This window comes from Trachurus trachurus (genome assembly GCF_905171665.1).
Source record: "Trachurus trachurus genome assembly, chromosome: 15".
Lineage (NCBI taxonomy): Eukaryota > Metazoa > Chordata > Actinopteri > Carangiformes > Carangidae > Trachurus > Trachurus trachurus.
The window spans coordinates 28,354,358-28,371,041 of record NC_139906.1 but is presented as its reverse complement, the minus strand read 5'-3'; the positions used below and the strand labels follow the sequence as shown (position 1 = coordinate 28,371,041).

General features: G+C 42.6%; 1 protein-coding gene across 1 annotated transcript; it reads left to right on the top strand.

The window, feature by feature from the left end:
• Positions 1-331: 331 nt before the first annotated feature.
• degs1 (delta(4)-desaturase, sphingolipid 1) lies at positions 332-11,124 on the top strand. Its single transcript, XM_083987860.1, has 3 exons — positions 332-566; positions 5,710-6,452; positions 9,981-11,124. The coding sequence occupies exons 1-3, from the start codon at positions 485-487 to the stop codon at positions 10,125-10,127; spliced, it is 972 nt and encodes a 323-aa protein (XP_083843986.1). The 5' UTR covers positions 332-484; the 3' UTR covers positions 10,128-11,124.
• Positions 11,125-16,684: the final 5,560 nt, after the last annotated feature.

Below are 16,684 nucleotides of genomic sequence, written 5' to 3'. Positions count from 1 at the left end.
TTAATGAAAATTAACGGTAGGCTATGGTAGTGTGGAGATAATGTAGTGTCAAAATTAAACTATAAAAATATATAACATAGGCCTAGGCTATTACACAGTTGAGCAAGGTTCATAGAGATATTCGTTTACAGTGTCATTTCTATACGAATCTGATTAAAGTAATAATGTAATGGGTGAAACTGACATTAATCACAAATGTTGGCTGTAGGAGCACATGTGGCAGTGACAGAGGGACGGGGAGAGGATGTGATGTGATGTGATGTGATTTGATGAGCGCTCGCTGTGTTATCCAACGTGTTTGGATGGATCTGCGCCGGGGGGCGGAGCTGACTGAGCTGACTGATGTCCCGGGCAGGTCGGCTAGGCGTACCGGTATTGAGGAGAGACGAGAGGAGAAGTATCACGCACTTTGTTTTTAAACTACCTTGTGATTTCTTTTTCTCCACACTTGTCTCTCCGAATAGTTTAAACCGGTGATATAAAGATGGGGAACCGGGTGGCTCGTGAGGACTACGAGTGGGTGTACACGGACCAGCCGCACGCCGACAGGAGGAAAGAGATTTTGGGTGAGCTAGCTTATCCTCCGATACATTTTTGATAAGCTGTAATGTTAGTTTAAGTTCGCTGTGGCGACTTTAGCCTATGTGGTGGGGGGCTTATTTAACAATATGGTGGTTACTGAACAGTGTAATAAGCTTTATAAACGACCACCACAGTGGTTAAGCGACCTGGTTTGCTAACGTAACCGAGCTAACGGTCCTGTAACGTTAACTACCATTTGTCACGAGCCCCGGCTAACTAACTAAACGAGGTGAGGCGGCGTCAACTTGGGGCCGTCAAAGTAACGGACATTAAGTAAAGCTGGTTTCCATAGAAATATAGATATATACACATATCCAAGGTAGTTGCAGCTAGTTAGCTAAATGTAACATATTAATGTTAGCAGAGCGCAGCCACTCCCTGAAGCACAGCCGCCCCCCCGGGCTGAGCAAGGGGAAGTTACGGTAACGGCCCCCGTAACCGCCATAGATGGACTCACTCCACCAGGAGTCCCACCAGGCTGTGACAGTTACTCAGCCATGAAACCTCTTAACGGGAAATTTGTGTTTTCCATATAAAAGCGATAACAGGTTGCGAACAGTTTACGGAAGTAAACTTATCTGGGTAAATGCTGTGACACATTTAGCCTGAGACATTACATTATTACGCAGTGCTGGAGACAGCTACAGGCCGCAGTTACACCACCGGCCTGCTTTTTTTCCCCATAGTGCCAATGTTTTACTTTTCGACAGGGTTGCATAAACGCGAGGGTCCGCGTGACGTAAACTCCGACCTGTGTGAACGTGCCCTTTCATAAAAATCATGTGTCTGCCTGCTTGTGTGTGCCCCAGGCCCCGGGAACATGAATGAGCTGAGCTCTGGATATTTAAAGGATGCATAGGGTATATAACTTGTGTATGTAGAGCTGCTATATATAGGTGCAGCAGATAATTGCTTTCAACTTTTAAATGTGGCCAAACAGTCATCAAAACTGGTGTGTTTATCTCCAGGGGCCATTCATTTGAGAAGATGCCAACATTTCTTGATAGCTGCAGTTTCTGGTTTATGAAACCTTTATTTTACCACTAAGTTTTACCCACTGAACAAAGCTCAATGATTTTGTAATGCAATCCTATGGTTTGTGAGTAAAGGTTTTGCTGCATTTTTTTTTACAGTGTACTAAATGTCACTCTTGTTAAAATGTTAGGTTTGGCAGCTGGATTATTCAGATGAAAAAGTAGTGAATGAATGTATTACAAAAAAAACAGACTTCCATATCAGAAACAGTAGCCATCTTGGACTTGACCAGTGGCTCATGTGTTTTATCCACATACCCAAGAAGGATACTTAGTTTAGCATTTGTTTCCAAGATGATTACAGCTATCCGCAGGATTATGTCTTTTGTAAACAGGTAGAATTAGCTAAATTGTCAACACAAAGTACTGCTGTTGTGTTGAGTCATGAGTAAAGATAATTCACTGATGACAGATCTGTTCCCACCCTGGGTTGAATTATTCATGTTGATTAGTACTGAATGTTGCAGTATCAGGAGACTTTTAGACACAGCTGGTTAGTGTGGAAGCTGAGAAACTATTTCTATTATATTTTTATTAAATGTTCATTATACTATTATTTGATTAAGAATTGATTTTGTAATGAACATCATAGTAGAATAGTGAAAAAAGAAAGTTTTCAAGTATTTTTTAAAAAAGTACTTGAAATTTTCCCCCCGAAAAAACAAAAATAGTGAAATCCCACAAAAATGTGCCTACACAACTAATCTTTAACTTAATTTTGAACGTTTCCAGCAGCATTTCTTAGTGTGTTTCTGGTATTAAAACTCAATTGCATATTACCTTCCATGTTAGAGCCACACTGAACAAACCCAGCAGTGTATGCAAAGTACTTGGTTTACACGCCGAAGTATTACAAACAAAAAAACCCACAAAACAGCAACATAACTGTATAAATTCAGCAGACTGAGCAGTGACCTTTGCTCAGTCTGTGTGTTCTGCTCATGCTGCACTTCTACATTTACTTTCTTAACATTTTGTGATCATATTGTGGCCTTGCCATTGCTTGTGAAGAGCTCAGTTGTGTGCAGTCAGTCACATGCCTCAGGCCTCTCCCACAGAGCCAGCGCAACAGTGGGAGGGGGGAGTCGAATAACACAGGACGGGCCTCCTGGTCATCAGGCTGATAGGCTGTTTATGTAGCCCCAGGGGGGGGTCCTTGTTGCACTTTGCATCTCTTTGGAAACAATTGAATATTTATTGACTGGGCAGATAAAGCTTTGTGTGACTTTGTGGATTTTAGCATAGTGATTATATTCACTGTTCAGCATAATCGGTTCCTTTGTTTCATACATTTTTGACAATCTTTTTTTTTGTATTGTTGAAATGGCTGAAGTCACAGCTTCTAGACCAACTCAGTGCTGCAAATAGTTAAAGGTCCAGTGTGTAAAATGAGGGGGAAACGGTGACATCTAGCATACCGATTCTATTATTTGTCTATTAAATAATTATATTGTTTATATATGAACGTGAAACTCTTGAAACGTACTCTCTGATTGGCTGGATTTTCCATTCCGTACAAACATGGCGGCGCAAGATGGCGACACTCTCTAAGCAAGACCCTTACTATATGTAGCCTATATATGAAAGAAGAATTATAAGGCTATGAAAACCAAACTGATTTTATTTTATAGCGATTATACAAATACTGTATGTAGTATATTCATTTCTTTTTGGCAATAAACCTTGCCAAATATTACACACTGGACCTTTAATTAGCAGCATCAAATATGTATAGATGTTGCAGTAGCTTCAGACTGTGCACATTCTGCTCCACTTGAGGGTCTACTCTGTGTGATGCTGGTTCCTACTGGGAGTGACTGTGTGGCCGTTGTTAAGCTGTTTCACTTTGAACAAAGGAGTTCATGATATCCAAATTAACCGTATGCCTTTTCCCTCCTCCTTTAGCTCGATGACATTGATAGATTAACTCATATTCAGTGTAAAGGTCAGCCATGCATCCATGTACAGTGACTTGTTAAACCCATCAGCTTGGCTTATCAACACCCGGCTGTTTGCACAGTCAGCCGCAGTCCACACACTGAACCACTCGACAGGACTTGATGCAAATAAAAGCAGAGCTAGACTGAACTCCTCCGGAACTGCTCCTGTGCAGAAATTGAAAGGACAAAGGACCACATTAGATTAACTTTGGAAAACATTCATATGGAGATACAGGAATGCCTAGCACATTTTTTGACCTTGGAAAGAGTGGTTGATAAAGCAATCCTAACATAACGTCAGGCACAAGAACACGACACATAAAACTGAACCAATAAAAAGCCCTGATAAAGAGATGGGGTTTCAAAATCATCCGAGTTGAACTGCTGATCGAAGCTCTGGTACTAAAGTCTTGTTTTACAGCCGTTACTCAGTCAGCAGCCGTCAGCAGGTACAAGCAGAGTGGTCTATTAACCTAAACCTGCTGAAGTATGACCGGAGGAGAGCCAGGTCAGAGTCTGAGTCCTGGTGCAGGGAGGCTGACATTACAGCGGTGTGGGAGGGAGGTATGCGAGAACCCTGCTGTTTACTCCCAAACGTCTGCGTCCGCTTCCACAGGGACCTGTGTTGTGTCATTAAACAAACACACACCACCCTGCGTGTTCTGACTGGTGTGTTGGAGTGAGGCATTTCAAACAGCAGCAACGAGGAGATTAAACACGGGGGGTGTTACTGCTGCAAGTGCACCACAGATTTCTGGTTATTGGAAGAATCAAGGCTGGAACAAATGCCTGACATACTAACCAGTTAGTAATGATTGGCACTGGCTAGTCAACAACTGACTCTTCCAGCCTGTTGAATTACTGCTCAGAGAGAGAGACTGTGTATAATACCTGATGCTAATCTCCTGAAATGCCCTGACTTGGTTCCAGTGACCTACAGTATCAGTGATTCAGATAACCAGGAGTGAATAAAAGGTTTTACTGCACTGCCCTGTTTGTCAGCTGTCTGCCAGCACTCTGACACATAGACCCAAGGGCTGGAGCCACATGTGGGAAAAAACAATCACAATTTAAATCTCAGAATTCCAGGATTTATTGTTGTATTCTGTAAATATCAGAATGACTAGATTAAAGTGTGCGTATTATATTGGCAGGTTTTGAGGTTGTCATATGAGTCGTAATATAAGTGGGAATTTTTAGCATTTTCATTGTCAGAATATGTAAATGATAAGTCTGTACTGAACAATTACAAGAGATGTAATTTGTGTGTCTCTTTTCAAACTGCAGAGTGTGTTCAGACCTTCATGATCACATCTGCTCACTGAAGCAGAATCAGAACCACAACTTTCCTTTTATTTGATGAAGAGGAACAATGTACATCGATAAGCATTTTAAAATAAAATGTAAATGTACTCAATTCTAGCTACCATTTCCATTGACAGTCCCCTTATGCTGAAATAGAAACAAGCAGGTTAAAAAAAGTATAAGTAGGCTACAGTATTTAAAAACATGGGCAGGTACCCCTTGAAATGTGTTGACAGAGAAGACAGAAGCTTGTTTGACTTCAGCCTCTTGAACTGAACTCATCCTGAACAAAGCATTTGCGCCAAAGACAAATACAAACAGTATCAGTTGTTGATTAAATCTGCCTTCACCCACTGAAACAACAACAGCCTGTTGACTTAAACACAACTCTCTAGCAGCTACTTCCTCCTAAAAAGTGTCATTTTTGGAATAAAATCATAATATTTATAAAATAAAATAAAAACTCAGAGGGAACTGATTCTGTAATACTAGTGTATAATTTGAACTGGGAGTCTCTGTCCTCTGCACCTGATGAGAGATTTTGTGGTTGGAACCATTGACGCTGTGCTGCCACAGTAGTGATGCTTTAATCCACTGAAGAACAACAGTGAGGGCCTTGAAGCTACTGTATGTACTTCTCCTTTTGATACACCCACTGTCATCCCTTCACAAACAATCATGCTCCATGTGGAAAATCTTCCTGTTGTCCTGTCCTGTTATTCAACATCAACATTTTTCTCTGTTGTGACATTTTTGAATGGAAACAGAAAGTTATCTCTATGAATCTGTACTACTAGATCTTCTCCCTGCATTGATCTTAACTCTGGTCTTTTGTTTTGCTTCTGCAGCCAAATATCCACAAATCAAGTCTCTGATGGGACCCGACCCCCGGCTGAAATGGATTGTGTGCATGATGGTGGCGATACAGTTTTTAGCTTTCTACCTGGTCAAAGACTTGGACTGGAAATGGGTTATGTTTTGGACCTATGCCTTTGGCAGCTGTATCAACCACTCAATGACCTTGGCCATTCACGAGATCTCCCACAACACGGCCTTCGGGAACAACAAGGCCCTGTGGAACCGCTACTTCGCCATGTTCGCCAACCTGCCCATCGGCCTGCCCTACTCGGCCTCCTTCAAGCGCTACCACCTGGACCACCACCGCTACCTGGGCGGAGACGGCGTGGACGTGGACATCCCCACCGAGTTCGAGGGCTGGTTCTTCTGCACGCGCTTCCGGAAGTTCGTCTGGATCATCCTGCAGCCGCTGTTCTACGCCGTCCGGCCGCTCTGCATCAACCCCAAGCCCATCACTCAGCTGGAGCTGACCAACGTGGCCGTCCAGCTGGCCTTCGACGTCCTGCTCTACTGGCTGTGGGGGGCCAAGCCCGTGGTCTACATGCTGGCCGGCTCCATGCTGGGGATGGGCCTGCACCCCATCTCCGGCCACTTCATAGCCGAGCACTACATGTTCCTCAAGGGCCACGAGACCTACTCGTACTACGGCTCCCTCAACCTTCTCACCTTCAACGTGGGCTACCACAACGAGCACCACGACTTCCCCAGCATCCCAGGACGCAGGCTGCCCATGGTGAGTACACCGACCGCATCACTGGGAGCCACATACACTACTACATACGTGTCGGTGTGTTTACATGCACAGCCAAGTCCAGCTATGCTCATCGCTCCATTTGGGCGTCTCCTTGTTCCAGTTTATGCAACGGGGAAAACCGAATAATTGACGGTGTCGCCTCCTCAACATAGATGGTGTAGAGCAGTGGTTCTCAAAGTGGGGTCCTTACCACTTCTGTCTAGAATTTTTTTACTTTTTTTTGGGAGATTTTTTTTTTTTTTTAAGAAATTTTACCACTTTTTCTAGAAAATGTTTTACTTATTTTTAATTTTAGAAATTTTACCACTTTTTTTCTAGAGATTTCACACCATTGGCTCTAATTTGAACGTACACTGACAAAAAAAAACAACGTTTTTCAGTCTAAAATATTTGTGTATTTCTGGTGTTTGCTTCAAAATATTGTCCAATGGGGGTCTGTAGTCTAATTTGTGTCAATTTTAGGGTGCTTGATGTAAAAAGGTTTGAGAACCACTGGTGTAGAGGCTAAGCCAATGCTTGAAGCCAATGGGGCATTTCAACAAGAAACGTATGATGTGCTTACTTTACCATGACGGATGAATGGAAGTACGTCCACTTGATTTTTAGTTATGATGCACACAATTCATTTATTTCACATCTGATACTTGTAAAAATTCTCCAACAACACATCTGCTCAGAGCGTAATGCTGCACAGCGATCAAACAGTTTTTCCTCTTCCGGTTGGAAACACCTGCCTAGACACAAAGGTTCCTAGGTTATTTAGGCTGATCCTCCAATCACCGTCAGACCCAGAACACAAAACAATAAACAACAATCATAATCTGCTCTTACACGTGGCAATATGTGGACCACTTTCAAGTCGACTTAGTGAAAAACTGTAGATAAACTGTAGACGCACTGGTCTGGGCTGAAAATACGTATACAAATGACTCAGGTCCATGGTTTTCCTTTTCTTTTCTTTTTATAAAACACATCTTCTCACTGGTTGCACTGTGTGATGCACTGACACAGCAGCCCAGGCGCTTTTTTTCTCTCTTCTGGCCGGCTTCTCTGCTCCACTTTGTGCTGTCTCTACTGTTGTGAAGCATGCTCACATGCATTGTCCAGTTTCAGTCAGAAAACTGGTTATCATCACATTATCTGAGTGTTTTAGTCGGATCTGGATCTTTAGTTGTCCAGTGATAGTCGGATTAGGCCATGATTCATTTTTTTCAACTCTCACAGGAACTGTTAGTTTATTTACTCTGTGATAACTTTAGTTAAACCTGATGGATGTATAATCTGGCATCTCAAACCTGTTTAGTTTGTTAGTGAAGACAATGTGTTATTACCTCACAAAGTGACGTGAAGTACGTCAGTATCTTGTGTACCATTGTTATCTCTCCACACTGACTTGATTAGGTCATGATTTCTCACATGTAAATAGAATTTATCCCCACTCTCTTTAAATCAGCACATGAGGGCTTCAAACAATATTGGTTCCTTTTCTTTTACTAAATGCCTGTCAGAGCTGGGAAGGTGTTAACATGCCAACATGCAAATCACTCATACTGTGTTTAATCTGTACATTTTAGTTTTATCTACAGATTCATAAGGACTTGATTTAAATAATCCAGATTCCAGCTAGTACACTAAACCTCAGACTCATGGCGGAGAGCATGATAAAACAGCAGCAACTTGCATAATGAAGGCAGCAAAATGAAGTGCAGCCTTCAGCAGTTAAGATAAGACAGTCTATAAAACTCAATAGAAATGACTGCCAGGAGCTGTAAAGGAAGTTTATTCTACCAGTCTGCAGCTGCCTGAGGTTCTGTCTGTCAGCAGCATGGACTTTAGATCATGTTTGATCCACTCATTTCCTGGACACACGGTCGTCATGTGGCGTTGTCACGTAATTATTTGGAAGAAGTGAATTTTCTTTGAGACTCCGTTGTAAATGTAATTCTTCTGATACACTCCCAGTTCAAACGACTGGTGTGTGATGGTGAACACACCAGGCAGCCAGAGATCCCAGTGACTCCACTACTTCACCTTCCTCTGACAATAAACTGCAGCCTCCATTTTACCAGTGTGCAACAACTAGCACTATATGAATGAATGAACTATTAAAGCTTGAACATACAAGACTTTATACTGACACATTTTGAGAGAGGAACTACACAGACAGTAGCAGCGTTATGAAATTAATTGATTGTTAAGGTTCCTAAATACCGTCACTTTCCGAAAAAGATTATGTTGGAACCATATTGTACATAACGTAACATAGAATTGGTAGAAATTTAAATGTTAGTGTGTCAGTAATTATAAAAAAAAAACAAAAAAACATAAAAAATAAACTTAAACATTTGTTGTAGATGACAATTTATGACTTGAATATTTCAAACACTCCACCTAATTGATCCTATGTTGATAGTAGGGCTGCCCCCGACCAAAGATTTTGTTGGTCGACCAGTAGTCGTCACTTATGGCGATTAGTCGACTAATCGACCCCCCACCTTGAGGGGAAAAAAAAAAAAAAAAAAAATTTTTCTTTTTTTTTTTTAATATATATATTTTTTTTTTTGCCCGCGGTCAGGTTGGGAATTAATTAATTAATGCTCGTGACTTCGGCCGTGTTGGGTCCGAGATTCAACAACAAGCCGGTCGGGTTTCACTGTTATTACCGGCAGAATGCCCGTTTATCACCAATAAACACCGTAGATGAGGAGGGTAAAAAGTTACTGAGCTCAGGCTGTGTGACGAGGGTGTGGGGGTGGGGGTCCGCGGCGTGGAGCGGTGCGGGCATAGACATATCTATGGGTGCGGGGGTGGGGGTCCGCGGCGTGGAGCGGTGCGGGCATAGACATGTCTATGGGTGCGGGTCTCTGACTGCAGCGGGGACCATCATGGATCCGCTCCGTGACACTGAGACTGACCGCCGGTGAGCGCTGTGGGACGGGACCGGGGCTCAGACAGCACCGTTAACAGTGACAGCGGTGATACGAGAGAGACGTGCCGTGTAAAAAAAAAAAAAAAAAAAGTGTCACGTCAAGACTTCCTGTATCTGGCCCTTCAAAATAAAAGCCCCCTAACCTTTCCTATACAGTTCAGTCATTGATGTTGGCTTAATTTTGACAAGACACGGCTCCAAATGTTTTTTTTTTTTTTCTGCGACCAATCGACCAATGAAATTTTGGTCGGCTAATGATTTTTTAGTCGACCAGTGCTTGGTCGACTATTTGGGGGCAGCCCTAGTTGATAGATACTTCAAATATTTTGTTTTAATAATTAGTAATGCAATTATATTTTGAATATATCTGATTTTACGCATAATTAGTGTTGTGAACGTAATTAATGCATAATAATCATGATAATTGTGATACTGTGATTACTTCTTTGACAATAAACAAAGAGAATGTGTAACCGTGACATCCCTAGCTGTGTAACGTCAGAGCCATGTCAGCTACCGGCTGTTTCCCTCGCACACAAACAAAAGTGAAACTCTTGTTGCTTCTTGTCTTTCTCCAGGTGAAGAAAATCGCAGCCGAGTATTACGACGACCTGCCTCAGTACACGTCGTGGGTGAAGGTCCTGTACGACTTCATCATGGACGACTCGCTGAGCCCGTTCTCGCGGATCAAGAGGAAGCTGAAGGGAGACGTCAAGCAGGAGTAACGTCGCCAGGAAAAAGAAAAAAAAAAGCCATCTCCGGGAACAAAGCTGCAAGCGTCGCCGCGACGGCAGCCGGGCTAACCATCCTATAAACTTTAACAAGCTTCTGCAGATTAATCCATTCAACGCGTGAGACGCGGGCGGAGACTGTGCACAGGACTTCTGATGGGAGATGTAATCAAAAACCAAGACAAGAGGGTGTGTGAGTGTACCTGGGGCTGGCTGCACAAACACTTCAGGCTTAGTCCAGATAAGTAGTTGAGTTTAAGACGTCTCATCTGACTGAAGGAGGACCGAGGTTTAAAACTAACTCCACATGTCTGGCTAGTTTCATCTCTCAGCCGCCTGGGAGCACAGACAGAAAGTTTTCCTCGTGTTTCTGGATCCTCGTCTTTAACTGGACCAGTAAGAACTGAACCGGAGACCACAGACAGGTGTGTGAAGTCTTTGTGCATCCAGCCACACAACACCCCCCCCCCCACTCCTCTACTGACTGAGAGCAGTGTTCCACGGACAGGTCCCAGCTCCGCCACAGCCCAACCACACCTTCTCGGACTCGCTATTGGTCGACAGCATATCTGTGTGCATGTGTGTGCGTGTGTGTGTGTCTGAAGTGGACCAAAGTTGAACTGTTGAGTGAATCCACTCATGAAGACCCCTCCATTATGAACTGATTGTTGCCTGTTTGATACTACATGTACTGAGCGGATGGAGAGGCTCACACCAGGTGCATTCTGTTTGAAACATAGAGATTTGCCCTTTTCCGGCCCATGACCCTGTTTTCAACCGCTCAGCTTTTTTTTTTTTTTGTAACATATGACACTTTAAATCCACCATGACATGACACAACCTGTGAGTGTGAGGTTGCGTTGCATGCGAGATCAAAGTGTGTTAGTGCCTCAGCATTGTCTTCACGTCTGCCTTCATTTGAGTTTTAAGGAATGAGTTCACTTTGATGAGAGAGTGTGTGTGTGTGTGTGTGTGTGTGTGTGTGTGTGTGTGTGTGTGTGTGTGTGTGTGTGTGTGTGTGTGTGTGTGTGTGTGTGTGTGTGTGTGTGTGTGTGTGTGTGTGTGTGTGTGTGTGTGTGTGTGTGTGTGTGTGTGTGTGTGTGTGTGTGTGTGTGTGTGTGTGTGTGTGTGTGTGTGTGTGTGTGTGTGTGTGTGTGTGTGTGCGTGCGTGCGTGCGTGCGTGCGTGCGTGCGTGTGCTTCAGGACGGTGGAACTGCAGCTCCTCCTCGAGTCACGTCCTCTGTGTTTTATGTTCAAAATGAATTTAGTAACCAAATTGTATGTGGTTGAGGCTGATGTGGCTCATTCCACTGCTTTTATATTTAGTACCATCAACTTTGACTACTTTGAAGCCAATGAAATAAATAAAAAATAAATCAATGAGCAAGTACGCAAAGCTTGATTTATTTAACACTGTTTATTCCAGGGGGATATGGAGAACACACATGGACAAGTAATTTAAAAAATCACATTGTAATGGGCACTGAAATAGGAATTCTAAATTGAATTTTTTTCTTTTTTGAAAATCTAAGTTGAAATTTAATTCAACTATTAATCGATCAATAAATACCTTAGATTTATACATAGATTTATCATTTTTATTTGGAAAAAAATATTTTAAAGGCATTTATTTAAGTCCCACTTTAATTTCCTTTTTCACTTGCATTTCCTTTTTATAGTTATGTAGATGCGAAGTTCATTTAACCTTTCTCCGACACATCTTCATCTTCATCACCAGGCCATTGAATAAGCTGAGTATGTTAATGACAGACAAGCAGCAGCTGGCAGAGGCAGCTCAGGCTGCACTGACGGTCCTCACACAGTTCATTGGTTGTTATTTCTTATTCTTGGCTTTCTATATTTATCTCTTCAATTCTCATAATATGATGCCTTTATTATGATATTAGGCCTTTATACTTGTAATATTTTCTAAAAAAAAAAAAAAAAAGTTGTAGTATTTCAGATGTATTCTTGAAACTACAGATTTCTCTTTAGCCCTGGTTCTCCACTGTAGGATAAAAAGCAAATCAGTCAGAATGTTCTTCCTGCCAGTGTTGAGGCCTCACTGTGAATCACCTCAGGGCTCCTCAAGTCACAGAGAGCTGCTGCTGCTGCTGCTGCCGGACGTCCTCTCTCTCTCTGAAGGGTCATGTAGCAGCAGGTAGATGGAGTTAAGGTGGAACCAAACACTGCTTCACCGAGGAGAGCAGAGGAGAGGAGCTTCATGTTTCTATTCACACATCACTGGAGATGTTGAAAATATTTGTTAAACTATTAAAAAGATTTTGCCTCATAGTCGTAGAACTGTAGACTTCCACAAACCTGAGGGACTATTATTTAAAAACATTTACTGGAGGTATCAGAGTTGCAGTGTGTTGAGACAGAGAAAGCAGCAACAGGGGAAAAAGAACACAACTCAACTAGGCCTACATCTACACTTGATACCTTGAGAAGGTTCCAAATACGTCTCTGGTATCCGGCAGAACTGGGGCATCGACAAAATCATCTCGTTACCCAGAAACCCTTGCTGTGGCCCCAGATGGAGCCGGTGACACAACACGGCAGCAATCACATTAAGATCCAGCCCAGTCACCGGTGTCTGGTGACAGACAGCAGGTCAGTGCTGCTGCTGCTGCTGCTGCTGAGTCACCAGATCCAGTTTAAACTGACCTCAAATCCAGTCAGACTGTTGACTTTCATACTGGAAAATGAAAATCACGCTTCTGTTAATGAAATAAAATACTTCTCACTCGTTTTTTTTTTCTTTTCTAATCCATAAAGAGCAGCTTCATCCTCATGGGACTGGTCTCCAGCACCTGGATGACGGTTGTCTGACCCGTCCAACAGGCCCAACATGGTGGCAGACTGTTGTCATGGTGACCTCATAGGAGACCAGTGGGATGATGGGTAGTTAAGACACCAGCCTCAGTGACCACAGAGCTGGATCTACTAGAACTAACAGAGAAATCCTCAGTGTAGAGATTCATTGATGTGTTGTGTTGTAAACTGCAGCCGTGCTGCTCAGGTTCTGTTCCTGGGATCAGGCTGAATAACACTGCAGTTTGATTTCAGCTCACTCTCACCCACACTGGCAGCAACATTAGAAATTCTGCTTCAGTTCTGTTATGGATGCATCAGGAGGCACTACTGTTACACCACTGCATACGTAAATCTGTTGTCATTCTACTTCATATAACGTAGGCATTGTACATATAAACTTGTAGCAAGGAGGAGGGTGAAAGGAAGCAGGAGGTGACATCACTGGTAGGGAGGAGGAAGGGAGGTTAGAAATCAGACCACCTGTGAGAGTCTGGGAGGAGGGAAAATCAAACAAAGGAGAGACTGAAAGGAGGAAGGAGGTCTGAACACAAGAAGTGAGAACAAAAAGGAAAGGAGGAAAAGAATTTAAAGTAAAAGTGAAAAAAAGACTTTAACTGAGGAAAGCTGAGGAATCTGTACGTGGACCCAGGACTCGGAAAAAGGAACTGAATCCCTGGAGCAGGCGGATCTGTCACTGCTCGGACTCAGGCGTGGCTTTCTCTCTGGGTCGGAGGACAACCGTGTACCCCTGTATCAGCAGATAAGTTCCCCTTTACCCCAAACTCTCCTGGCTTCTCCCTGTCTGACCTGAGAATTACTCCTGCTCTCTCTCTCTCTCTCTCCCTCTCTCCCCTACCTGAAACACACGTGACATACCCCATCTCCTACCTGCCCGGAGCTGGATTCTCTTCCCCTCCCCCTCCCCCTCCCCCACACACCTACATTCACACTCCTATGAACTGAACTGAACTGAATTACATTCACTCCCACACTCCCTCTCCGGAACGGACTGGCCCCCTGAAGCCTCACATACAAACCCCTGTCCCTCCCCACATACACCCCTACGCTCATATATACACCCCCTTGGTTAAGGAAACAGTCTGCATATTTACGTTTAATTTAAGTTCTGTGAATTGACTGTTTTACCTCCTGATTTATCCTGGATAAATCAGGATTAATTCGTTAAACTGTTTTGATGATGATGATGATGATGATGATGATGATGATGATGATATTGATGGCTGTCTAAGTGAAAATAAGAATCTTTACCAGCCTTAACCTCCTTGAGTTTGATGTGTTTGATTTTGGTTGATTATGTGATGTGACTTGTGTAGCAGGGAAGCCAGCTGCTGGGTTTTCTCTCCCTTATGAATTAATCGTTTAAAATAGAAATCATAATATAAAAGTGACAGTTTGAATTGACTATTCTGCTGTCTGGCGCCCAACCTTTTATTCTATTTAGGGAGAGGCTTCTACGCTACAAACTTTTTGGACTAAGACCTACATTTACTGTAATTACTAACAAGGTTGTACTGTAACATTCAGTAACAATAATAATAGTAATAATAATAACACAGCAGTGTATCAGTGAGTAAAATTTCAGAGATGAAAAAAACAAATTGGTATTTCTGCTGTGCTGTCTGGCTCTTTCTCCCTTTCTCTTCCCCACTGATAATAATTGAAACAGATTCATCCAGAAACCTGCAACGTCCAGTCAACTAAGGATTCCACATCACAACGGCTGCTGTACCTGGACAGTGGAAGACACATACACTCTTCATCCCTCTTCTTCCTCATTGTGCTGATGAAGCCCCCTCCCTCTACCAATGGGCTTTATGCACAGCTCCACTACTTCCTGAACTTAATGCTGCTCCTTTGTTTCCTGTCTTACATTATTGGACAAACTGATTAATCCAGGTGTGTATGAGTAATCACAATGGTCAGACAGACCAGGATTAATCAGTTTGTCCAATAATAAATAAACAAAGGAGCAGCACTAAGTTCAGGAAGTAGTGGAGCTGTGCATAGAGCCCGACTGCCTGTCTGATCTATAATATAAAGTATTGTATTTCATGTCTTTATCTCTTTTATTTTGAATGATTATGACTTATGTTTAATGAAAACCCAGAATTCAGTATCTAGTCAGGTTCACTGTGTACAATAAAGTACTTTTGTGGGAATTTTTGGGGTAGGCTATTTGTTGACCTATACATTTTTGGAATCTGCAGACCTTGGGGAATCCAAAAACCAATGTTGCCAACACCAAGTCCGTGCAAGTGGCAAAACTAATTTTGCCAAAAAAAAAAAGCGAAACCATTGGTTTTTGGATTCCCCAAGGTCTGCAGATTCCAAAAATGTATAGGTCAACAAATAGCCCAAAAATCCCCACACAAGTACACAGTGAACCTGACTAATCTCGAAAAAATTTGAATATAGTGATGATGTCACACTCCAATTTGCTGATTAACTCCAAACACCTGCAGAGGTTTCCTGAGCCTGGTTTAGTAGCTCCACTGTCACGGAGAAGAGCTGACCTCCATCACATTCTGCTTTATCCAGATGCAGCTGTATATGACTTTGTCAAATAAGATAAGAAGGAAAAAACAACATATATTGGCAATTTTTGCACTTTATTCATTTTACACCTCAGTAGCATATGGAGGATCCATACACAATTCTGAGCTTCAGGTGCTGCCAGGTGTATGACTGACCTGCTGTGAGTCCAGACCTCAACCCAACTCAACACGTGTGGGATCAGCTTGGGTGTTGCACGTGCTAAAGAGACCAGCAAAGCCTAGTGACCATGCTGGTTGACCTTCAAGAAGCCCTAGTTTAGGGATGGGATGTCATCCCACAGCAGAATGTGACCAGGCTGGCTGTGGCTGTGGATGAGGTCCCCGACTGTCAAATGAATAAAGTGGGGAAAAAATGGCCAATATGTGTTGGTTGAAGTCGTTCCTTATTACTGTTCGAGACTGCAATCATCCAATCACCAAGCAGCTCAGAACAAGAGTGAATACCAACAGGAAAATATTGCAGGGGATTTGGACACATTTTGGGGGGGCTCTACCCATACATTTAGCTGTGTTGGTCATTCTATGTACCGGTATGCACAATCCTTACAAGTTGTACCTCGTAGTAAAGGTGACTAATCAGGCTTTCTAATGATATAAAATACAACACCATTATTATTAAAGGGAAGAAATGATTGACTGGAATAATGCTTCCAAACGTTTTTTGAGGAGTTTAGTTTTCTTCATCTGAGATCCTGGTTATTGTCGAAACAAATCCTGCCACCTGCTGGTTCCCTGTCAGATCAAACCCAGCCAGACCAGCTCAGTGTTTGGTTTTACAGCCACTCCAGCTCTGATGTCAAAACAAACACCTGTGGGTTTTATGCTCCTTATGTCACCGACTTGATTTCATAACATGGGTTCATTCTGTGTGTGATGCTGCTTGTTGTTGTCAGACTGAGCCTTGAGGGATGCATGTTGGGTGATGACTATGACAAAATGAACAGAAACTACAGAAGAGCTACATGAGGGCCAATTCTGACTTTTTCACTCAGGATTCTGGGGAAAAAGTCAGAATTGTAACTTTAAACTCAGAACTGTGTGTGTTTTTCTCAGAATTGTGACTTTGACTTTTCTGACCTTTTTTTTTAATCGGAATTGAGAGTCTAGATTGTTTTTTTTTTTAGAATTCACTTTTATTTTTTTAACAGTTGCCTT